The sequence below is a fragment of the Lygodium microphyllum genome, chromosome 4 (genome assembly GCF_053477565.2).
Source record: "Lygodium microphyllum isolate KBCC chromosome 4, Lygodium_microphyllum_v1.1.10, whole genome shotgun sequence".
Lineage (NCBI taxonomy): Eukaryota > Viridiplantae > Streptophyta > Polypodiopsida > Schizaeales > Lygodiaceae > Lygodium > Lygodium microphyllum.
The window spans coordinates 163,644,197-163,671,099 of NC_141138.1; the positions used below are offsets into that span (position 1 = coordinate 163,644,197).

At 40.4% G+C, this 26,903-nt stretch overlaps 1 protein-coding gene across 1 annotated transcript; it reads right to left on the bottom strand.

Annotated features, from left to right (window-relative positions):
* Positions 1 to 24,449: 24,449 nt before the first annotated feature.
* On the bottom strand, positions 24,450 to 26,530 carry LOC148037860 (E3 ubiquitin-protein ligase PUB22-like). Its single transcript, XM_087677366.1, has one exon. It carries the CDS (start codon positions 26,357 to 26,359, stop codon positions 24,740 to 24,742), a length of 1,620 nt encoding a protein of 539 aa, XP_087533492.1. The 5' UTR covers positions 26,360 to 26,530; the 3' UTR covers positions 24,450 to 24,739.
* Positions 26,531 to 26,903: the final 373 nt, after the last annotated feature.

The following is a 26,903-nucleotide window of genomic DNA, read 5'->3' on the forward strand; positions in this document are numbered from 1 at the left end:
TCTCTCTTCCTCTCCCTCTCTCATTTCCTCTCCCTCCCTCACCCTCACCCTCACCCTCACCCACACCCTCTCTTTCTCTCTTTTCCTATTATGTTTAACATCTTTTCTCTCTTTTTCTCTCTCCTCTCATTCTCTCATTTTTTCTCTCTCCTCTCCCTCTCTCATTTTCTTTTGCTCTCTTTCTCTCCTTCTCTCATTTCTTCTCCCTCCCTCTCCCTTTCTCATTTCCCTATTATGTTTTCGTCTCCCCCCCTCTCCTCTCCCTGTCCCTCTCTCATTTCCCTATTATGTTTAATGTCTCCCTCTCTCTCCCTCTTCCTTTCCCATTTCCTCCCCCTCTCCCTCTCCCTCTCTTTCTCTCTCTCTCCCTCCCTCTCCCTCTCCCATTTCCTCCCCCTCCCTCCCTCTCTCTCCCTCTCCCTCCCCCATTTTCTCCCTCTCCCTCTCTCTCATTTCCTCTCCCTCTCTCAATATACACAAATTATACAAAAAAAGTAAGAGAGAGAGAGAATGCACTCTCCCTCCCTCTCGTTCTCTCATTTCATCCCTCTCCCTCTTCCATTTCCTCCCTCTCCCTCTCCCTCTCCCTCTCTTTCTCTCTCATTTCCTCTCCCTCTCTCAATATACACAAATTATATAAAAAAAAGTAAAAGAGAGAGAATGCACTCTCCCTCCCTCTCCCTCTCTCATTTCCTCCCCCTCCCCCTCCCCCTCCCCCTCCCTCTCTTTCTCTTTCTCTCCCTCCCTCCCTCTCCCTCTCCCTCTCTTTCTCTTTCCCTCCCTCCCTCTCCCTCTCTCATTTCCTCCCCCTCCCCCTCCCCCTCCCCCTCCCCCTCCCCCTCCCCCTCCCTCTCCCTCTCCCTCTCTTTCTCTCTCATTTCCTCTCCCTCTCTCAGTATACACAAGTTAAATCCTAAACAAGTAAAAGAGAGAGAGAATGGACTCAATGTAAAGATTCGAAGAAGGGTTTGGCGGCTCCTCTTCGCGATGGCAGCTCCTCTTCGCGACGGCAGCTCCTCCTCTCCTTCGTGAATGACGGTGGCGGCGGTGATGAGAAGCCTTCTTCCTCTCCCTCTCTCACCCTCTATGCAAAACGATCGCTCTCTCTCTCTCTCTCTCTCTCTCGCTCTCCCTCTCAAAAACTTTCACGAATGCGTGAAATGAAACGCGCTCGGGTTTCGGCCCGTTTTTTATCTCTGTGGGGCGTCGCTATTTGCATTGCTAGCTAATAGTAATGCAAATAGCGATGCCACTATTTAACGTCGCTAATCGGTGTCGCTATGGCCTCGTTTCCTTGTAGTGAATATAAGATGATATTATTCATTCTCTTTTTTGTATTTCTCCACAAGCCTTTAAGTACCTCACACTTTGAGAACAATATGCTTCCTTTACTAGACTTATAAATTACACATATAGGAGACATCCTCTTTAACTTTCATAACCTCTCTCATGGATATATTTTTAGCAACAATCCTCTAAAACAAAACATTGATATTATTAAATGTGATTGCTTTCCATGCTTTTTTAAGCCTTGTCTTCTAAATTCTCCATTCTCCTCTAGGATCCTCCTTCTTCTCTTTCTTAATAGTTTCAAGTATTCAATGTACATTAAGCTCTTGAAAATCAAACACCTTGTCCATAGCCATGAGAGTCTCTTCTTTATTAACCCAATATTTTAGAAAACCTTGTTTGCATATGACTTCAAATGTGGTTCATCACTCGTGAAGCTTAGAAAAAAGTGTCAACTATGTTTAATCAACTCCTTGCTCATTATGAGCAAAGCAGCTAGCAATTGAGTCTAGCAATAATAATCGGTTAATATCTTGATCCAAAATATTAAACTATAAAAAAATTTCCTTTGGCTTGGGGAGTTTGCCATGGGTAACTTATCGAAGCACATAAGTGCAGGAGAGGGGGGTTTGTTCAAAGAGTGCATAAGTGTATACATTAGGGATAGGTCCCCATTAATTCACCCCTCCAATTGGTAAAAGCAAGGGGGGGGGGGGGGGAAGAAGGTAGGGGAAAGATAAATTTCTTGTTACATTTTTGAAATGCTACATTTTTGGTGTTAAGGATAATGCAATATCATGAAATACTACAATGTATTGCATAGAAATTTTCTAGTCTTTTAAGGTTAATCAATATGAAAAACTAAAAAAAAAGTAAATAGTATATCTTAAAAAGGGGATATGCAATACATTTTTTAAATATATTGTGTAAGTGTAAGAAGGGGGATCATATGACTCTTGAATGAGTTATAGATAAGGGGTTCTCCTATGTTCTTCACTTGCAGGTGACATGTCTCCTTTACAAAGAGTGAACTCCTTGGGTCCATTAGCATACATCTTCCTACTAAGAGTTGGATTTGCGATAGCAAGAATAAACTCCTCAACATACACTGCATCATTAAGCCAAATCTTATACAACAAAGATGAGTTGTATTTTGCTCTAGATGCACTCTTTCAATCTACTTTAAACTAAGCTAAGGGACTATTTCCCTCCATACCATAACCAATTTTTGAGCTACATCCTCTCCTTTAAGTTTTCTTTCACTACTTAAAAGAACATCAAACCAATAGAAATCTATCTAAGACTTACCAATTGTCTTGCCCTTTGCTAACTGGTATGAAATGATCTCATCCCAAGGCTACCCTTCAGGAATCCTTCTTTGCCAATGACAAGGCAAGTCTAAAATCTATGAATCTTACTGATTATATATCTACACTTCCATCAACTTTTGGCAACCTAACTAGCTCCCAATAGATAGCTAGCCATCCCCTAATATCATAAACATCCATAAAAAATTCTTGAACAAAACTTCTAGCTTATTCCAACTTTAGAATAAGTAAAGAGAAAAATAAAGGTAGTAAATGCCATGATAGGAGCTTGTAGTTAAGAACACATTTAAGCAAGATGACTTTGCCAGCTAATAGGAAGGTCATCCCCAATTTTCTCTTGACCTTCTTAAACATCCCATCATAAAACCATTCAATAAATTGCTTCATGGTGATCTTAATTCTAATGGGAACCCCCAAATAAAACTTTTGAAGAAATGGGAAAAATAAAGGTAGTAAAATAGCAAACTAATCTTTTGCAAACTTCCACAATAAGTGCATAGCAATATACCACATAGACTTTTTTACTAGCTACTCAATAATACATATTTGTATACAAATCTTAAGTTTTCTTCTTGGAAAACATCTCAAATTTTACATATTTGAAATTTGTATCTTGTGTATCCACTTTCAGTCAATACAATCAAAATTCCAGTATATCCTGAAACTATTGTCTGCAACATTGAGGCTTTAAAATGGGGTCCAAAATAGCCTCAGATGGCCAAAAAACCTATTGGTAATGTTCTAAAGGGCTTATCTACAAAATGTACATCACTTTGCTTGCATACCAAATCTCATAGCAATATGAGATTTTCACTATGCCCTGCTTTTGGTGCCTCCACATGCACTATCTAAGAGAAAGAGTGGAATAATAGGAGAGCTTCTTACTTGTTGCTTACTTGCTTGAATCCTCACTTCTTCTCGTTCACTTCAACATTCAAAACTAGCATCTCTTAGTGGCACTAGCTTTGATACTATGTCAAGATTCGCATGGTGGGGGGCTTACTTGAGTTGCTATACCAAACACACACCATACACACAAGAGGAAGCTCACTCAAGAACACAAGAGGAGAGGTGGAGGAAAAATTATTTTCTTGATAGTTTTTTTCCTTTTTTTTTTCCATACACAATACAATGTACACAAAATATAGATAAGATACAACATAAAGGAAAGTGGCTTACTAAGTCAAATCATGTATAACTAATTTAACTACACTAATCGATTTGCACTACAACTATGCCAACTATGGATAGGTACAAGAAACTAAATATAATACATGATAAGTGAGTGGCCATAGGTGGATCATAATGACCACCAACATCCTAAGTGTAGACATGCAAATCCATCTAGCCAGATCATCCATAATCAATGTTTGAATGTGTTGAGCTTGTCATCTCAACATAGTTTAATGTGTTTGATTACTCAAATGAGGTGTTTATTTATGCTCCTTCACATGGGTGTCATGATTACTATACAAATTGAAGGCTAGAGTCACATTTTGAAGAATGGGCACCATCGTTTGACAATTCTTGGGAGAAACCTTCACCTTCTCCCTCTCTCCATGTCTCCCATAAGGCTTGTCTTATTGGCCTCAGGATGCATATGATAACACCTTCTATTTAGTTTCTTGTTCTCCCTTTCTTACCAAAAGAAGATTGGTTATATGGATCTAATTACTTCCTTTGGTCTTGCAAAGTGGAGTGTAGCCTTGACATATTCAATCTTTGGGATTTTGTTACTATCCTCATTCCTCATGCCATGGAGAATCATGTAGTTGGTTTGATTGTGCAACCCTTTGGGTTTGTCTCAACTCTCGACACCAAAATTTTCTCTTTATGAGCCTACATGATTCTATCCTTATTCATGTATGCAAGTTGTAGACCGTGGTGGAAGTGTAGACAAATATTTTTCCGCTCTCCTATTAGAAGACTTTTGGAAGAAGCTTTGAATGCTCTATATTGATGACTCTCTATGAAAGATCACATCAACAAAATGAAGTATATGAGTGATGAGCTTGCATCCCTTGATCAAATGATATATTCAGAGGATATTGCAATGGTTCTCCTTATCTACCTACCATGTTCTAAGTACAATGTTTCCTATACTAGCCATCAAAAGTCCAACCATGAGATTCTTCTTTGGGAGGAGCTAGCCGTGCTTGTCTTGGAGCATGATAAACATCTCATAGAGATAAAAGCCAGTGGATTTGACTCTACCAAAGTATTTATCATAGGTGCAAGAGGGGCAAATAAGAAGGGAAAAAATAAGAAAAACAAGAATAAGAAGCAAGATGACAAGAAGGATAAGAAGAAGTCAAAGACTATGTGCCCACATTGTGATAAGGGCACTCATCTAGAGAGGAGGTATTGGTAGAAGTACTCCAATTTGAAGCCAAAGGAAGTCTTGAAGGATTCAAAGGCTACCCCTACTACTACAAAGTCAATCTTTGTTCATGTACTTGAGGTTGAAGATACATCACTTCTTTCACTATGGAGAAGCCATGGATCATTGCTAGTGGGGCCTCTTCATATATGACCTATTGATAGGATTGGCTTTGGGATCTTTGTTCCAGAGGGGGTTCTATCACCATTGGTTTATGGAGTGGGGACTATTCCCAACTTGCTAGATAGAGAGGCTTTATCAAGGACGGTTCTCTATGTACAAGATTTAGGTTTTAACTTTCTTTCTATCTATGGTTTGACATAGCTAGGTACACTTGTGGTCTTCTCCTAGGATGTTGTGATAGTTGAGAACTCTACTATAGGTTCTATTATTTGGGTAGGTACATATGAGAGTAAATAAAAGGGTGAGCTTTACAAGCTCATTCCCCTTGTTGTGTGGACTTCCCACCCACGAGCTTAGGTTGCTTTGGCATGCTAGCTATGGGCACTTAATTTTTGATTCATCAAATAGGCTTCTTAGAAGAAGTTAGTGGAGGGACTTCTAGATTAGGTAGCCTTATCTGCATGTTGCTTCTCACAAAGCTACTACATCTCTTGAGTTGGTGCAAACCTATGGACATGATCTCCATTGGGAAAGGCAAATATTTAATGATGATTGTTGATGACTTTAGCAGGTACATGTGGCCTTGTTTTTTAGAGTACAAGAGTGAGCCATACTCCAATTTTGTGGTTGGAAGGTGTTTGTGGAAATGGAAACTTCTTTCAAAGTTCATACTCTAAGAGTAGATCATGGAGAAGAGTCTTGCTCTAAATTTTTTGATAGGTTTGCAAAATGCACAAGATTTGGATAGAGTATCCTCATACGAACACATATCTGAGAATTGTGTGGTTGAGCACACCAACATCACTATGCTTGAGTCTTTTGATGTTGGAGAATCAAAGTTTTTCCTCATTCCATTGGGGTTGAGGTGGTTGCTACAATGGTACATATTCACAATAGGTCTTTGACTTTAGCTTTATAGGACATGACTCCATATGAGTCTTTTTTGGGAAGAAGCTTTTCGTGTCTCATTTTTGTGTCTTCGGGTGTGATGCATATGTCCATATGGATAAGAAGAAATAGGGCAAGCTTGATCCAAAGTCAAAGAATTATAGCATGACCACGAAGGGCTTCAAGCTCTATGACCTAACAAAATGAAAGATTGAGGTGAGTAGGGATGTGGTATTTGATGAGTCTATGACCTCAGATAATTCGATTGATGGTGCTTCTATTACAGAAAGTTATTTATCATCAACTAATCCTTTCCCTTTCTACCCTCCACCCAAAACCATCAGGCCCTCCCCTTCATTCCTCATTATTGATTAGTGTGCCTCCTTTGTCTTTGACTCCTTCTTATCCATCCTTTCCTCCTCCCTTAGTTCTCCTTCCACCCTTGATGTCTCTTTCTATTCCTTCTTCATTGAGTATTCCTACTCCTTACCCATTCCCTCAAGTGTCTTCAAGGGGTGTTGAGCCATCCAAGGGGGAGTCCTCTTCTTCTTATGAGATCTTAATAAAATGTGATGGCCATTTTCCAGCTTCCTATCCTAGTCCAAAATTTCCCCTGTACCCACCCCCATGTTAAAGCCCCCTCTCATGGTGAGAGGAATGGAAATTTCTACATCCATTCCCATCCTCATCCCAATGTCATAAAGTCATCCTATGTTACTATGTATAAGAGGGATGTACCTTTACCTAGTGAGGGAGAGTCCCTATCCTAGACATTGCATTATAGATACTAAAATCATCTTGGTCTCCATCACAATAAGATGAGCCCACTGTTATTACTTGATGGTATAGAGAGCTTATGCATGATAAGGGTGTTTCTCATTTTCTTGATACACCTAAAAACCCACATAGATTGGTCAAGATATAGGTCTAGCATGATAGTTCATATCTATGAACTATGCCCTTGTATCTCATATTTTATAAGGTTATGAGCCTACTACTACTAATGAGGCTCTTGTACACTATATACAGTGCCATGCAATGCAAGAGGAACTCAATTCCATTGATCATAATCAAACTTGGGAGTTAGTTCTACATCCATAGAAGCTGACAGTGATACGTGTGAATTGTGTCTATAGGACCAAATATCTAGCTAATGGCACCTTGGATAAGCACAAAGCTATGGTTATTGCCAATGGATTTGCACAAAGGGTGGGTTTCAACTATTTTGAGACATTTGGATCTCTAGCATGTATGTCTACTATTCATGTTGTTTTGTCTCTTGTAGCCCATCACTTTTGACAAGTTTATCAAATGGCTATAAAGCTTGACTTCTTGAATGGCATGTTAGAGGAGGAGATCTATGTTGATTAGTCTTTTGTTTTTCATGTGTAGGGAAAGAAGGATCATGTCGATAGGTTGTAGAAGGCTCTCTATGGCTTGAAGCAAGCTCCATAGTCTTGGTACTAATAGATTGATTGATTCTTTCTACAGAGTGGCTTCCATCTTTTTGATCATGATTCCAAACATTATTACAAGGTTGAGGGTGACATGTGTACATTGGTCATCTTATATGTGGATGACTTGATTATAATAGGAAGTGAATCACAATAGGTGGAATGGACATGATATATTTTTCCATAGGGAGTTTTGATGTGAGGATCTTGGGATCCTAGACTTGTTTCTTAGCCTTCAAGTTTACCAGTGATAGATGACATTTTTATTGCCTAGTTGAGTGTAAACCCATTTCATGCCTTGTAGAACATGGGACATAGTAAAAGTGCCTTGTTGGATAATTGATCTAGCTTATCCATACAAGAGTAGAAATTTTTTTAATGGTGGCATTATTGTCTTCTTTTATGAAGAATCACACATAGGTTCACTAGAGAGCTACTTTACACATGTTGCACTATTTCCATGGGATTCCATCCTATGGGATCATGTATAGAGAGGGGACCACTCTTAATAAAATATCTCCCTAGGATCCAATTTTCACAAGAGACATGATGCAAGAAAAACTCACAATAAAAGGGATTGGATATCAGACTCACCTCCTAGCCATAGAGCCAAATGGGCTCAACCCTTGAGCTCTCATCTCCGTAGGATCCAATTTTCACAAGAGACACGATGCAAGCCAGAATCACAATAAAAGGGACTGGATATTAGAATCGCCTCCTAGCCATAGAGCCAAATGGGCTCAACCCTTCAGCCTTGGATCTAATAGTACTCCTAGTCATGATCACATCTCATAGGTTGGAACCCGATATCACCAGCCCCCCACACCATCTGAGTGCATTAGCCAAACAATGGGTCAAGAGTCTAAGAGTAGTGATCGTACAATGAATGTGCACACTAGAGCATTAAGTCCAATAGATGGGACTTGGCTGCCCTAATTACAAAGTGTCCTAAGTGCATTTGCACTAAGGACACTTCGTGATTAGGGTTTTTGACTTTAGGACTAAATGATCTCATCGAATCATTTATCCCAAGTATTTGGTCAAGTGGAAAAACCATTAGGAGGAAAATATTTCTTAAGAATCGATATGCTCATTGAAGAGTTGTTTTCCTCACTTCATCCTTGAGGATATTGCTAAAGATAGCAACCATTCATAAGGGGGGAACTGTTGTCTCCTTGGACATCCAGATGGGTGCTAGTAGCAGTAGTCACAATGATCTCTCGATGTCCAAGGGGGGAAATTGTATCCATTGTGACCAATGCTACTAGCACCCATCTAGATGTCATACACTGTGACCAATGCTACTAGCACCCATCTGGATGTCCAAGGATACAATTTCCCCCCTTGGACATCCATATGGGTGTTAGTAGCGTTGGTCACAGTGATCACTATGACCAATGCTACAATGCTACTAGGATCCATCTGGATGCCCAAGGTGACCAATGCTACTAGCACCCATCTGGATTTCCAAGGGGGGAAATTGTATCCTTGGACATCCAATCACTGTGACCAATGCTACTAGCACCCATTTGGATGTCTAAGGATACAATTTCCCCCCTTGGACATCCAGATGGGTGCTAGTAGCATTGGTCACAGTGATCACTGTGACCAATGCTACAATGCTACTAGGACCCATCTGGATGTCCAAGGATACAATTTCCCCCCTTGGGACATCCAGATGGGTGCTAGTAGAACTGGTCATTATGACCAATGCTACTAGCACCCATCTAGATGTCCAAGGATGCAACATTTCCCCCTTACGAATGATTGCTATCTTTAGCAATATCCTCAAGGATGAAGTGAGGAAAACAACTCTTCAATGAGTATATTGACTCCTAAGAAAGCTCTGCCTCCTAATGGTTTTTCCACTTGACCAAATACTTGGGATAAATGATTTGATGAGATCATTTAGTCCTAAAGTAAAAAACCAATCTGGGTTCAAGTGGAATATAATGAGCAACATCCTCAAATAATAGGACTTTCTCAATGGGAATAATCACTTCACCTTATCCCAATCATTAGTTTAAAGGACTCACATGGAAAATAGGGTGAAGTTGGATTTCTAAAGGTAAATTTACCTCATAGGATACACTACTTATCTTCTTAGTAATATGAAAGGGACCTCAATACCTCAAAGATAATTTATAGCACTTGTTGCTAGTCATTGAATTGGAGTCCTTTGGGACTTTAAGGTTAATCCACATGCCCTCTTGGAGCTCTCGAGGAGTAGGATATTGGTTATCATAAAATGTGGCATGATCTTGGGCCATTTTGACGCTTGGGTCTAGTAATTGTCAAGATTTCCTCCCCATATTGTGCAAAAAGTCAACTATGTAGTGCATTTTGATCCCCTTGAGCTCAATATCAATTGATGGTTTGAGCTCATAACCATACATAATAATAAACATGCTATCATTAATAGGTGAATGCTTAGCACTATTTGTAACATGCCTAATTGAGGCCCTTAGTAGAACAATTTAGTGGTCCATTGAGAGACTTTTCCTAATCAACATTGCTTGACACTCCTTAGAATAACACAAGATTTATTGCCTAATCTCTCTCGAGTCCACTACATATAATGGAAGATTTTGATCATAACTTGTAAGGATGGACTATAATTTCGGGTTCCTAGAGTAAGCTAAGTCATCCATTCTTTCATCCAAGATTTGTCTTTGAGCGTCTATTTATGATAGATCACCCAAACCTAAGCTAATTTGTATCACACTTGATTCAAAGAGAATGAGAAACAAAGGGGAGTGCAACACATGAATCCTTTCAACCATAGGACATAGTCTCATTCTGATCCCCTAAAATGACACAAATATAGGTTTAACTTGCTTGCCTAATTGGTCAACAAGAGTGAATTGCTAAACTAAGATGACTTTGGAAAAAAGCTATCAGCTAATCAAGACCACATCCGTAAGACAATCCATCAAAGATTTTGCCTTCCCGCTTTCCTCGATGGTGTGTTTTAGTTATTTAATTAACCTAATACATTTATGTTTGACATGCAAATATAGATTTCTTAATTATCCATTAACACAAGTTCCTTCACGTAAATTTTTATTATAGTCACAAAGACAATATCAAAAAAGCCTTTGAAAGTAATTACAAACAATGTATTTACCCTACACCTTCTCCAAGGTGCAATGCCACCTTGGCATTTTGTCCCTTAATTTGGGACTTTTATCCAAATGACATGGCACATGATCCACCAATCTACCCTTTTCTAGCATCAAGGCCTTCCACAAAGTCTATCCTAGTAGGCTCATAGGGATTAAGACCCCTCAATAGATTTATGGCAAGAGCCCCCTTGGTACCCTTGTTGCCTTCTAACCTAACATTCTTCCTATGGAGAGACCTCTTATATCTAGGTCAGATCCTAGCCTCCAGTGTAGTCAAACTAATCCTTAGTGAAGGGCTTCCACCACTAACCTTGGGGGAGGTTTAGTGTGTAACTAGAAATCCACTTATGAGAGCACAAGATCTTTTGTACAAATACATAATCAAGACAATAAGCCTATCATTAATAACCAAGAAAAGATTCCTTTTTCTATAACATCATTCCAAACAATCACTTAAATATCCCACAAGAGTCAACCAATTTATCTTTGGCTAAGAAAAACATCTCTTTCCAATATCAATAAACCTTATCTTAGAAGACCAATTTAATAACCTATAATAGAGTAAAAATGCCTTAATGCCTTAGCCAATATTTAACCTACTAGGGTTATGTATAAAAGGCTAAGTTGTAACTAGCCAAGGATCTTTCTTCCATTTCTAACATTTCATATTTGAGGTCTCAACCTCCCACCATCTAAGAGGGTGCATACTCTTGGCGACTATAGCCTGGGATGCATACCATATTGAAGCCTCTCATCAATTGATTCTTAGCCATTAATGGTAATATCATTTTAGCCTAGCCACCTTGGCTATGGTTTCTTAGCAATTTACTCTATTTCTTTGTATTTCCAGTTTAATTATTTTATGTGGGAATTAGCTTCTTTACATTGGTATTGAAGCTAATCTTTGATCCAATGGGAATGGCATTTTCAGGGTGAATTTGGTTATAAGATTGGGCATAGAGTAATTGGAGAACAAGAATTAGTCACATGACTTCATATAGTTAAAATTGTGACTAGTTAAGGTTCTTTGTAGTAAGTTGTGACTAAATTTGAGGATCTTGAAGAAGGCCTAAAGGAATAATGGAAGATTCAAGGTTATTTTAGTGGCTTGTGGTCGATTTGGGGCCATTCTGAAGGTTCTTGGACTTAATTGGAGTCTCAACATGGTTTGAGAGAGTTAAATTGTGGTTACTTTTTGGAGCAACCTTCTCTTTCCTTTTTCCAAGCTTCCTTGTGAGAGCTTTCATGGAGTTTTCTTCTCATATCTCTTTCCCATGGCCATCACTTCTCATGCTATCTATAGATAATGATTCCTGAGGTCTTAAGAAACTTGTTGACTATCATTGTGCTTGTTCTTTGACTTGATTCTCATCACATGATGCAAAAAGATGCCCAGGATAGTTTGCACCAATTTTCAACATGCTCTTGTCCTCTTGAATCAGTCCGTGACTTCATCCTGAAGCTATGCCCTCTCTTGCATGATCAAATGCAGCCCTAACTTGAAGCACTAGCCACCTCTTACTTGATCTTTCACTCTCCTTCAACCTTGGAGCTCTCATCATAACCATAGCTATAGCTAAACCTGGACAACATGAAGATTGAGGTTTCTTGAAGTTTGGAGTCAATTTTGGTGCCTTTTAGCTTCAAGAAGTGAAAAGCAAGCATGTATAATCAACATTGGGCATATATTGAAGCTTTAAAGCAAGATTGGAAGCATTTTTCCATCTCAAATTGGAGAAAAATAGGGCAGCCATCAATCTTCATCAAATTTTAAGTCTTCCTTGAGGCTTAATCCATGGGGCTTTTATTGTCTACAACCTGGGAAAGGTTAGATTGAAGCTATTCTTTCAAGGATTGGCTTACGTTGAAGCACTCCATCAAGATTGAAGGCATTTTCAGCCTCTTGAATATGGCAATTTTTGGAAATTCTTGAAATTCTTGATTTTATCAATAATTTGGATTCTTCAAGGCTCAAAGGAACTTCTCCAACAAATCATTGTGGACTTCTACTCAAGTATTGGATTCTCTTGATACATTGGAGCAATCTTAATGATTGGGAGCTAAAATTACATAGAAGCAATTATCATGAGATGAATTCTTTTTGAAGCTAGCCTTATGATATTCAATCTAGATTAATTAATGACAGATTGTGTTGAGTATTAATTGGTTGTGGTTCATCTACTACTCTTCATCAACATTAAGAGAGAATTCTATTGCTTTTAGCTGAATCTCTCTTTTCATCCAATTGTTGAACTAGTCCTACTATCGATAAAGAGAGAATGAGTGCAATAGATCCTCATAAATCACCATTGAAGGCATGTAGAATTCAACCTAGGACTGATTGTGATTGCTTTATGAATTCTCTTTCATGCCCATTCATATATTGATGCCAAATTGATTGTATAAATGCTATTCATTGCCTACCTAACTTGGAATTTGGTTGGATGATTGAACATTGATGCTACAGGATTGAAATAATGATAAAAATGATAGTGCCCTATCCCTAGCCCTTTTAATTTAGTCATTTCCTAATACCCACTTGCATTTCATTGAAAAATCTAAAGGCTTTTTCAGTCAATGTATAGCACCCTTGTTTGATTAGCCATTAGAATTTATTTTCCATGTGATTTCCATAAGGAAAAGTGAATGCCAGGTGAGTCGAGAAGACAATAGTGAGGTGACCCTCCCTTCCTGATTATGACTCTAAAGGGGTGCACAACCCAACTTAAGGAGGAACTTTGCATATCCCTCAAGTCTCGGAGCCCATACAATTTTCAAGTTTAGGTGTAGGTACATGCCCATTGACAGAGTTTAATAGTAGCATAGTAGTGATCATCCCTATTCAGAGAGCTATAGGTGGTTGAAGTTCCATTGGTACAATATTGGAAGAGGTGCAGGGCATCTCTTATTCTCTCAATACCTATAGAGGTGGCCATAGTTTCAAAGGTTTATACAACAAGTACCTACCATTATATAGGTCATTCTTGAGCTCTACAATATTTCACAACCCCTTTCAGGTCAGTACAGAGGTTTACAAGGGTTACTCTCACTCATGGGACTTCCACAAGGTCAAACAGGGCACTTATACGTTGTGGATAGGGTGCATGAAACTTCTATTCAGCACTGAAGATCCTCTTTTGAAAAATTCTATACTAATTCATATTGAGAACTTGATAACTCCATTTGAAGAGGGGATCCAAAGCTTTGATTTGAATCAAAAATTTTGTTGATCTAATATTGGGGGCTCAAGTTATCCTTGCTAATTTACTGACAGTCGGTACAGTGAGACAACACCTAGATAGCATATAGGGGGACACTGTTTATCATTGTTTCACCTAAAGTCTCCAAACCAAGTTGAAATATTTTAAAACATGGTATATTCTCATATAATAAGCTTCCTATTGAGCTATTAAGCATTGGGATTGGTGTTATATTATGAGAGAAATGAAGGATTTATTGACAAATTGTCTACTACTACAACATTGTTTTTTAAAGGCTAGGAATAAGAAGAAAGAACCTATTACACAAGCATTGAATGAGGGTTTTAGCAATTTCCAAGAGGATCAAAATTACACAAATGAAGCCAATAATTTTGAGCAAATAGATGAAGGCTTAAGCATTGGAATTGCTTATAGCACACACCAAGGAAGAGAGGACACACATGAAGTACATGCAAGGAATGATCACCTATTGCTGTCAAAAGCGTTGGGACATGTGAATGAAGGTCTTTTCAAATATTTGAAGATATTAAATCAAGGATTAATACAAATGAATCAACGTTTGCTGCAAGGGATGGCACAAGTAAATAAGGGTATCAATGATTTGCAATAGCAAAGCAACAAGTCTTTATTTCAAGAACTCATTTCAACCATAAAAGAATTTGGTAGCAAGCCACAAAGGGAACCTCAAACTATTGAAGATCTATGTGCAACCCTCTTGTTGGCAATTTATCCCATTCGAACAAAGAAATTTCTCAGCTAGTTATGCATACTTGAGAACCATCACAAAGTGAGGGGTAACTATCACTCTTCACAAATCCATGGCATTCATACCACAAGGCCTCAATTCAATAGCCCAAAAGATAGTCTTAGACATGAAGCGGAACAAGATAACAATCGATGGGATGATGATTTTCATGGATACAATCCATTCTACAAGTCTTTTTACAATCATCCCTCTAATGTGCAAAAAGGTAATGCAGTTGACAATCAAGTTCATGAAGGTGAAAGACATGATGGGAGAAGATCAACCCATGATCTCTCAAATAAAGCAAATGTTTCAAATGGTCAAGCCTGAACTCACGGTTTTGCGCCACCTACTTTTAGGCAACACTCTTAGAACAAAGATTCATGGAAGTAACATTTTTATGGACAGCCATCTTATAATGAAAATAAGTATAAGGAAAATATCAATATCATTAATTTTAAAGGGGATAATGCTTCACCTTTAGAATGTGAGGAATGGATTAATAATCTTGAATTGTACTTCACCCTTTATCCTCAAAGTGAAGAAGCCAAGTTTTATTTTGTGGCTCTTCATCTTGAAGGTTATGCCCATACTTGGTGGCACTACATGCATAAGATTAGGCAAGATTTTCTTACTTGGGAGGAGTTTAAGTAAGCAATGATTGATATTTTGGTTTCCCCTTTGGAAAAAGAAAGACTTCAAAGAAGATGGTATACACGTACTCAAAGAGAAATGACCATTAAAGACTACTCCAACACCTACTTGAATCTTTTCATGTATGTTGAAGGCATTTCAGATTTTGCAAAGCTGAATAAATATATTTTTGGTCTTGACCCTACCCTATCATTGGAGATGGGAGCTCAACAAGCAAAGACTTTACAGGAGGCCATACAATTGGTTGAAAGATATTCTTTGAAGTACAAGAAAGATGCATGAAATTTCTAACAAAGGAGTTTGGGCAATAATTTTTGCAATCAACCTACAAAATATGGGCAAGTTTTCAGCCAATCAAGAGTCACTTTAAAGCAATAAAATAGAGGTTATAATAGTTAAAATAGTTATAAGAGCAATGTTTCAACTTTCCCTACTATTTACGCCTCTAAATGGGATAGAAATTATGTACAGAAGCATGGGCAAAATTTCAGAAATATGGTGAGGACAAGAGGCAAATTTTCAAGAGCTGAAAGTGCTCCTAAGCTGTTCCAAAATAATTATAACAATAACTTCCTTTCTCATGACAAGCTTAGAGAAATGAATGCCAAAGGATTATGTTTCAAATGTGGAGAGAAGTGATCACAAGACCATAAGCTAAAGTGTAAAGCCAAGAAATCTAAAATTAATATGGTAATCACTCAAGATGTGGAAGTTGAAGAAAAAGAGGAACAAGAGGGTAATTTATTGCATGCTGGTGCTTATCCAATGATTAAAGAAATTCATGAAGAAAAGGATGCCATTAATGAAGGATCCTATGATCCCATGGACATTTGATCTGGGTGGCACTCATGATTCTCATTCTTCCTTGTGTGATATTTCACATGATGCATAAACAGGATGTAAAGGAAAAAGTATACTTAGTCTCAAAGGTATCATTAATGGCAAGGTTGCATATATTTTAGTAGATACGGGCACTACTCATAGCTTCGTCAATACCAAATCTTTGAATGAGCTGAAGTTGCTACCCATTGACATGGAATCATCTTCGTAGATACAAGTTGCCAATGGTACATATAAGTCTAGTAAATAAGTGTATCCATGTACTTCAATTGAACTATTGCCCTCTTACACAATATAAGTGAATTTGATCACTTTAGATATGGGTTATCGATTGTAATTGACTAAAAAACCTTGGTAAATTTACTTTAGATTTGAAACAAGTGCAAATGGAATTTAATTGGTAAGGGCAGCACATTGAATTGAAATGCATCAACCACAAACATATAGAACTCATCTCCATGAAGAAATTGTGGAAGGAAATCAATGCCAAGTCATGCACATCTTCACTCTTTTACTTGCGAAAGTAGATGATAAGTAGTCATCAAATCAACCATCTTTTTCTCCAAAGTAGAGGGATTCAAGATTGAAAGAGCTATTGGAGGAATACACGGATTTATTTCAGCAGCCATCATCTTTGTTTTCACAGCAAGAGGTTGACCATCCTATTAACACTACAACATATATATGCTATAACGACGTTTATAACTACGTTTTCTTTATATATAAAAAATATCCCCGTCGTTGCTATTAGCGTCGCTACAAAACCATTGCTATTTGCCTTGCTATTTTCGTTGGTATTAGCGTCGTTATTTAGCGAAGCTAATACTGACGAAATTAGCTACGAAAATAGCGACGGTTACAGAGGAATTTCTGATGCTAATACCAACGATTGTTGAATTATTTTTTGACGTTGATACTGATGGTTTGCAGAGAATAAATTTTTTTTGTGGAAGAGCTGTAGATGCAGCCCTGCCACAGTTAGAGCCACACAGGGCTAAGAGACAATTCCTACTGTCAAAGAAGTTAGACAATCGATCCCGAATAATGACAAGACTTTGCAAACAAGTACTTTCATGACATTAATTAACACAAATGTGCATTGCATTGATAAAGAAAATAACAGAACTTAAATTGAGAAGTGCTACTGCGACAAAGCAAATATGGAGTCATGCTACAACATAGAAGTTCGAATCATATACACTTTGCTATTACATATGGAGGATAGAGGCCATAAGGCCTTACATAATACAAGATGGGGAGTAATCCTATGTAGCCTAATCTGCTCTCTACGACTCATCCGCATCAGAAAACTCCTCTTGCTGTAGTGGCATATCGTAGGGAGTTTGCAACAACAAATACATATATAATTGTGAGTACCAAATACAAACTGACATATAATGATAGATTTCTCAAATTAGGAATGATATTTATTACTACTTACCGGTCCTCCGTGAGCATAGAGCTTCTCCATTAGGGCACTCAAGCCATGCTTCTCCCCGTATGTCACCTCTAGTATAGTCAGGTCGCGATTCGTAAAACCTTGCTGTGGCACACAAACATTGAAAAACAATGTACTTGAGATTCATGTTCGAAATACATACATCAACATGGATGTCATTAAATTAGAGTACTCTATCCTATTAATACTTACGAAATCTGCCAGGAATGTTGTGTGGCCGTTGCTACCAAGGTGATGCATCGATCCTGCGTCCAAGCACGCCTTTGCTGCGTCCTTCTGTTGCTTCCACTTGTCTGGAGTGGATGTCGCCTCATCCTGGAGATTACTCCAGTCTGCTGTATCCAGCCACTCTGGCTTCGATTTTCCCTGCTTGACGGCTTCGCGTGCATCAGACCGTCTAAGCGACTGATAGTCACGCATACACATCATCATCCACCCTCTCGAAAATCTATCATTGCTAGAGGGCTGAGGGAACTCTCAACATAATGTATTGATTATGTACTCCTTGTTGGCATCTGGGATCTCCTTCCACTTGTCTGTAATGTTGTGCCGAAATACTTGTTAGCACAACTCATGCATCCTAGAGATGACAACTTTTCCATCGTCATTCATGTATAAATGGCCAGAGGCCTTATCTATGAGATATGAGTAACCTGCAAGATTTTGCAAATGGGTACTTTCATGACATTAATACAAATGTGTCAAACACAACTTGAATTGATAAGTGTTACTGTGAAAAAGGATGCAAAAATACATACTTGGAGGAGTGGGTTTCGTGTACTTCTTGTCGGCCCTGGGAGTGATCGGTGGGGTGCGTGAAGGAGTGGGAGTAGTAGACGACTGCCCGCCACCGCCAGTGAAAGGCGGGGTCGACTCCCTGGTGGCAGTGCCAGTGGGAGAGATTGCATCTGTATCCCCACAACAGAAGCTACCTCCTCCTCGACTACGTGACTTTGAAGCAAAGCGAGACCTGCGACTGCATCTACTGGAGACCGAAGCATCGGACCATCTAGAGTCTGCCGATCGTGCTGAGGTGGAATGGGAAAGCTATGCATCGGCTCTATCTCTGACCCATGCTAGCTGCTCCGGTGAGAAACACGCTAGCATCGTGTCAATGTCATCATCTGTAAAATCCCAACTCATCCTGCCGTTCGTGCCCAAATCCTAAACCTACACATACAAGGAAAAATAAGTTAATTAGATAATGAATTGCAAGACATAATAAAACTAAGACTTAATTTGCAAGACTTTATTTTAAAATAATAAAAAAAGTTAGATAATACAAAACACCATACTCCAAAAACATACAAACTGTCCTAACCGATTTGCAAAAAGTGGCATTGCTGTAGTGGGAGGAACGTTTTGATCGAGTCACTTTTGTTTAGGGTTCCACAATCTCATCTTGACATAGCTCAGTATACACCAGGAGATCTATAGAAAATTCTCCACAAAATGAGGACTCTGCTTCATTTTCAAAAAACCCATCCTCTATCTCCTCTATCTCCATAGGTGAGATGTCTTGGTCCTCCAGGCGGTTCATCCTAGTTTCTTGTATGCCTTCTGTCATTGCCGCTATTAAAGGTGTCTCTTCTACGATTGGTACGGGGGTTCTGGCAAACACGGGGATACTCCTAGATGTCATGGGAATGACATACCACCATTGAGATTATTGCGGATTAGGGAAAAAGATGACCTGATCCATATTACGATTAGTATAAAAGTCCACTTTGAGATTGCTAAAGCGCGTCAAGTATTAGGGACTCTTACCTGCTCACAGTGATTTGGCAAAATAAATGTATCACTCAAATCGGTCCACTTCTTCGTTGAGTCAATCTCAACAAAGCCACTTGGCCGTCGCCGAACAGTTGCACCTGCTCCTTTGAGAGTAACCTTGAACCATTGCACATCAAATATGGTCACGGAGAAACTTCGATAGTGCACTGCAAGGATACTCTGTAAACATTCGAAATACTCCATCTCTGCAACTACACGGTTTGGATCTGTGGCATGTTGTTGGCTTTCCTGCTCAAACATTGCCATCACTCCACAGTCCATTGTCGAGCGTAACTTGTCGATGTGCTCTACTTTGAAATGTCGTCCACGTGACCATGTTGCACTATGGACCTTATACTGGGAGATGAACAAGTATATTAGTTGCGATTTGCAGTATAGATTGTAATTTCTTGGGATTGCATACCTTGGGATTGCATCCACGTGAGAAGTCCCACTCTTCTTCAGTAACTGTTTCTCCATCTTGAGATGCTTTGGTTAGGGCCTCATGTAGTCATCTAGTGGACATGAGTAGAGGTATCTCCTCTAAGCCCTTCGGATATTGAATGGGCCGTTGCCGCGTACTCCGTCGAAAGTCAGATCTTGCAGACTCTCGCTCAGCTCGAGCATCCTCATACCGTTGCAGCCACTTCTCCATCATAGCACTATGCAGCATACAAAATCGGTTCACCTTGGACTGCATGGATGCTCCATCTTCTTCTCTATTCCGTTTCCCACTAGGACATCTCCATTCAGACGATCATCCTCCTTAAGTGACCATATCAAGCCTTTGTCCCAGTCCACAGTGTACAACCACTCAGAAATGTATACCAAGGCCTCTAACACTAACCAACCTTCAGCCATGCTACCCTCAGGAGGAGCCCGTTGTCGCACAAATCCCTTTAAGGTCTTCATGAACCGTTCAAGGAAAAACATCCATCGACTATGGACTGGACCTGCAACCTGCAATTCATCTACAATATACACAGAGGACATGCATGGTAACCTGATGTGACTAGCCCTGCAGAACACACATGTACAATGAGGCATGTCATAACACCAACATCGCTCAAAGAAAACTAGCAAAAAAAGAAAACACGCTTTACCAAAGCGTTCTCCATAACCCGGAAAGTCATGCATGGTCCACATAAGAATTGCCCTTATAGTTGCGGATCGCCTACCAATATGTTTGCTCATGTCCTCCACTACAATTCCCTCCCACAACTCCTTTAGCTCATCAATCAGTGGAGAGAGATAGACATCCATATTCTTGACTTTGTATCGTCGAGGCACAAGCAAGCTGAGCAAAAGATGTCCTTTCTTGGTGAAAAGCCATGGCGGTATATTGTAGTTAACAAGGACCACGGGCCATACACTATAGGAGGTGGAACGTAAACCAAAAGGATTTACCCCATCCATGGCAAGACCAAATCGTAGATTCCTCGCCTCCTTTGCAAAGTCAGGAAAGTCTCGTCAATGTGATGCCATGCTTTTGAGTCAGTTGGTCTATGCTGCACACCATCAGTGGATCGATTTTCCATATGCCATGTAGTCAAATTTGCAAAACTCTTGGTCCGAAAAATGTGACGAACACGCGGTATCAGTGAAAAGTGCCTCAAAACCTTATGCAAAACAGTCTGTCCTTGCAAGTCATTTCGATACCTATCCGCACCGCACTTGGGACATGTGGCCAATAATTCAAACTCTCCCCGGAAGAGAACACAATCATTGGGGCAAGCATGAATGCAATTATAATCCATGCCTAGCTTTTGCAGCACTTGTCTTGCATCATCACGAGACTCAGGCATCGTGTTTTGGGTAGGCAAAATGCAAGATTTCAACGTTCTACAAATTGCAATGAAGCACGTTATTAGAGTACTACATAGCACATTTTTATGGCTTTCAATAAAGAATCATACACATCATAATATACATGAATAGCTCTATTACACTCGCATCGCTCCATCCATACTTTGTTTGTATGCTCAACAATGCAAGAAGTGTCTTCAAACGGGATACCCGACTCCCATCATACAATAGAATGGTAGCCTCCGCAATTAAAGGATCTTGGGATTCCGAGTCCGCCGTAAGCAATGATTCGATCATGTCCTCTAACTCGGGCTCCAAAAAAGTAGGAGGATCGTCCATGTCTCCAGCATTCTCACCCATAGAAGGGGGTTGAGAGTTATCACCTTCTATGAGACAACTAGTTATCTTGGACGGCATTTGTATAGAGTGCGGACGAACCCGTCTTATTGGACACAAGAGATCTGCGGACTGCAATGTATCGACATGGCCCTGACCATGTAAAGGATGTTAATGAGCTAACTTCTAAGATAACCCCAAACTGTTATACTTAAATCAATTACATGTCATATAGTAATGAGAGAGAACTTACCACAATCTTGTAATTCAAGACTGCTTGGTCGATTATCTCAACTCGAAACTCTCCATACCATTGCACATGCTCTATGGACAAACAACATTTTCGACGAATGGCCAATTTACATTGCGTGCATGGACAGGGGACACGTTGATTGAGCCAAGCCTCACGATCACCACCATGTTGGTCGTGAGTGCTAGACATCTTGACTGTGATGTAATGGAACGATAATTTAATAACGATTCTATATTGTATATTGGGACCACTCCACTATATATATTTTAGGTCTTTTTAAAAAAATATTTGTACCTATCTCTTTGAGTTCAGCTCTAAACTTATCTATCTTTGAGGTCGGCTCTAAACTATGCTCACACACATACATTTTCGTACCTACATTGCAAAGAATAAAAACCAACACAAGAAAAAATTTGAAAACACTCGCTTCTATTTCTCTCTCTTTCAACACTTTCTAACCTACATTGCAAAGCAACACAAAGATCGAAGAGAAACCAACACTTTCTAACCTACATTGCAAAGCAAAACAAAGATTGTACAGAAACCAAAACAGGGCATATCCTCATGCTCTCTTCTTCTTCCACGACCTCTTCGTCCGGGCGACGCTCCTCTCCTCGTGTGCGGCTCACAGCTTGCTTCCTTGCTCACCTCCCTTTCTCTTTCTCTCCACCCTCGCGTGCTCATTTGAAAGAAACGTTCGGCTTTTCGCGAAATGTTACCGCAATAAGACGTCGCTATTAGCGTCGCTAAAAACGTCACTATTAGCGTCTCTATGCTAATATCGACACTGAAAAAAAACGTCGCTACTTAGCGTCGCTATATGTGTCTACCCTTGTAGTGTAACTTATTGCCCAACACAAAGCCCATCAATAAACCTCCCTATTGCTTGTTCAAGTTTGAGAGGGAAGAGGTGGAGCGATAAGTCAAAGAATTATTGCAAATGGGTTTAATTCAGCCAAGTCAATTATTTTTTGCCTCTCCCATGCTCCTAGTCAAGATCAAGAAGGATGGATCATTTTGTATGCGTACTAATTATAGAGATTTGAACAAGTCAATGGTCAAGAATAGGTATCCTATTCCCAGAATTGATGATATTTTGGATGAATTTAAAGATGCAAAGGTCCTTATGAAATAGATATTCGTTTGGATTATCATCAAATTCAAATGAAGGAAGGAGATGAGTTCAAAATAGCTTCTAGGACTGAAAGAGGGTTATACCACTTCTTGGTTATACCATTTGAGATTTACAATGCGAGTGCTACTTTTCAAGCCCTCATGAATAAAATATTGCATCCCTTCTTGTTCAAAATAGTCCTTGTTTTCTTTGATGATATCCTTATCTAATATAGCAAATCCAAGGATGAGCAAGCATATACAAGAGGTCTTTGACACATTACAAAGACACACACTCTTTGCCAAGATGACAAAGTGTTCATTCATGAAAGATGAAGTGGAATCTTAGGTCATATTGTGGAAGAGCAAGGCATTCGAGTGGATCCCAACAAGGTGAAATGTGTTAAAGAATGGCCTACTCCTATGAATGTGACATTTTTGAGAGGATTCCTTGGGTTATTATCCTTCTATAGGAGGTTCATCAAGAATTATGCTCATGTGGTGACTCCAAGACTACAGATATGATATTATCATTCAAATCATAATCATATATTTTTTAAATAGTATTAAATAATTTTAATCCTAAGATTTACATTCTAGTTAACATTCATATATTTTTATATATGTAGTATTTAATATTGAATCACATGTATCTAAAAGAAAAATTCATATAGTGTACGTCAGGTCATAGCCTCAATACCAATGCTAAAGATATGTCACTTTAACTCCTTGGAACCTTGAGTCTCTCTCCACTAGTATATCACTTACGAGCAAGTTTATAGACTACACACCCCTCTCTTTTCATATCTCATCTTTCCTATTTCACTTCAGATCACTATATCTCAATCTCATTCACTCATTCTCTCACACACTCACTTTTTCCCTTCTCACAATTTATTTCTCATATCCCCCCCCTCTCTCTCTCTCTCTCTCTCTCTCTCTCTCTCTCTCTCTTATTACATTCTAAATTTAAGTGAAGCTAGAAATGATAAAGAAAGCAAACATTAAAGGAAACACAACAAGCATTAAATATCTCATTTTCTTCTCTCTTCTCTCTCCTCTTCTTTCTCTCTTTCACACAATTTTTATCAACATAAAACCAATAACGTAGAAAAACACCTGCATTGACATTTGTCCTTCTCCTCACAAGCTCACATATATACCACTTCCTCACTCAAACTATAGCTCTCATGACTATGGAGGCTAGTATGCAAAAAGAAAACATCCTACCTTGAAGCCATGCCTTCTTTGTAGGAGAGTTTGGAAGGAAGAGTGGGTGGGAGGCAAGCAATCAACCAATGCCACCATGGAGGGAGGCAAGGTACTCTTACGCTTATGTTTTAGCCGCACTCTCAAATACATTTAAATACACAAACTATGTAGAGAAAGAGAAAGTTTTGATCATAGTAATTTCTACTACATTAGTATATGTGCCAAAAAGCATACTACGATTTGTGCCAGTGTAAGCATCGGTATATGTGTCCCTATAATCATCTCTATTTATGTTGTTGTATTTGTCCCATATTTATTGATCCCTATATCGATGATTAAATCTAAGACAATACTTTTTTGCAATAATGTAAGAACTTAATGTCGAAACACCCCTCATTCCTTGTAGGAATATTTATTGACAAGTCATCGTGAAAAATAATGCTCTTATTGAAGGCGCATAATTTGAAAAGGGAATGCCACAATGGTGACAAATTTGAGAAAAGGATGTTGAAAAACATTACATCCAATATAAAACTTTTCCCTTTGAATAGCTTCATGAGACAAACTTAGAGTCCATTTGGCGGTAGTTTGTCTTCTTTTTACTAAAACTAGATTAGTAATGCCAAGTTACTTGGGGGTCAAATGAGTGTGACTCAGCCACACATACTATTCTTCGATTCGTCTAGTCACTATTCTTGCGATTAGTGGAAGTCGTGACTCGTTGGGATTGGAATAAGTTTCACAGGTGAGCAAATGTGATCTGGATCCGGACTGGCTTTTGTGTGGAGGACCGCTGATTTAGCAGTCGGACAAGCTCCTTGGCCTTTGTCCTGGAGGAGAGACGGGTGCTAGTTTGGAGCGCAGCCAGCAGCCTCTGAAGTGCTCCAGCTTCCATGGCGGCTTGGATGAGCGCCGGCTGACGGTTTGAGGACGGAGAAGCTTTGAACAGGTTGAGCAGAGCATCCATGGCAGCCTCCGTCGCGTCACTGGACACCCTGAGGAGCTGCTTGACCAGCACAGGAATTGTTTCAGGGGCAGCGATGGCCGCAGCGCGGGCCCGGGGGTAGCAAAGGAGCAGGCAGAGGAGAGCTAGGGCTGTTTCACAGAGCAATCTATCGCAGCCGGCCGATTCTGAGAGAAGCTGCAGGAGGACGGCGATGGCGTTGTTGTCCGTGCATGAGCGCACGAGCTGTTTTGTAACATTCTCGCCCTGGCCAAATTGATCCCGTGAGGTGACGTCGAAACTGACAGTATCAGAGAAGCCATGGACACCGGATCTTGTCAAGAGGACGAGCAGAACGCGGAGGCTGGCCTTTCGTCCTCCGGGACATGTGGCCGTGCCCAGAATCTTTTTGATAATGACGCGCGCCCCGCGGTTGAGCAGTCTCTGCACCATGGCCCTGATCACCTGCACAGGCCTGTCCTGATTATGTTCTGCTTCGAGTACACGAGTCATATGAATATCGTGGCCGGGCGGCGCCATTGCCAGCGTGAAGAGCTTGTCCAGAACCTTGATTGCATGCAGCCTCGCTGCCATGTGCGGCCCGCAGAAGATTGTCACGATCCAGTCCAGCGCTGGAGCATCGCACAGCAGCGCCTTGCCCTCTCGGCTGAGATGCGGAAGTTGATATCGGAGAATGGCCAAAGTCTCCACGCATATCTCCAGGGCTTCTCTGGATTCTGGACCGACCGAGGGTCTGTGCAAGAATTTGGACAAGCCATTACCCGGTGGAGGCAAGCCTGTTTTGGGGCCATAAACGGGAAGGAGGGAGGCGATAAGGACGTCCATAGACGGAGCAGCAGCAGAGGCAGGAGGAAGAGAAGAAGGAGTCCAGCTACGCCGGTGGGATGTTGAGAGATCGGAGAGGATGATGCTGTGCAAGCGTTTGAGGCTCTCCAAGGTGCGATGGTGGGAAACGATGTTAGAGAGAAGGGACTGAACTTCATCTGCGTGGCAGCTGTGGCGGATTTGATTAGTGGTCGGCTCTTGTGCTTCTGGAGTTATAGTGGTGCAGGAAGCTGGGTGTTGGGGGTGGGCTTGCTTCCAGAGCAGGATGAGGCGACGGAGGGTGAGGTTTGGCACCATGGCCGTCGCGGTCGACGTGGAAGGCAAGGGGCGGCGGGTGACGGGACACGTGGAATGGCCGGCCTCCAGCCACCTGGCAATGGCGGGGCGGTCGTAGGTGATGCCGGTAACCAGCGTGACTGGTTCTGCCATGATGTGCAGAGAGATGGGGCACAAGAACTCATCCGGCACATCCTCATCTTCACTGACATGCAGAGAGATGGGGCACAAGAACTCATCCGGCACATCCTCATCTTCACTGACATGTACCCTTTCCAGGCCGTTGCTGATCATTCTCTGTGACTCTGTGACGAGCTACAACCAAGTACGAACTAGATTTTCTAAGCAAGGAGCAGCGGGCACTCTATATGTGAATCTCACACACACACACACACACGCATAGAGAGAGAGAGAGAGAGAGAGAGAGAGAGGCTTCCGACTGTAATGACCTTAGGTCTCGGCGTTTTCAATATTATATGTCGTCTGTGCAGAGAGAGAGAGAGAGAGAGAGAGAGAGAGAGAGAGAGAGAGAGCTAGGGACTTGCGACTGTATGCCTCGTCGTCTTCAATATATACGAGCTCTATCCCTCTCTCGCTCGTCTGCATGCCCATGTCATCATGCATCGTCACGACGACCTACTACAAACTCCATTCTTCTCACGCCCTTAACCCCGGTCAATTGGTCACGTTCTTCAACTATTTCCCCTCACCCTCACGCACGTCAGACTTCACCGGCCATTCTTTCACCTTCCAAGTAGACTTTCTGTAAGGTTGACCCAGCCACCACCGCAATTCTACTTCTCCATTGAAGCACCCTTTGACATAACAATGCGACTTT

Coding starts and splice junctions, on each gene's coding strand:
- LOC148037860 (XM_087677366.1), bottom strand. CDS start 26,359: ATGATCAGCAACGGCCTGGAAAGGGTACATGTCAGTGAAGATGAGGAT.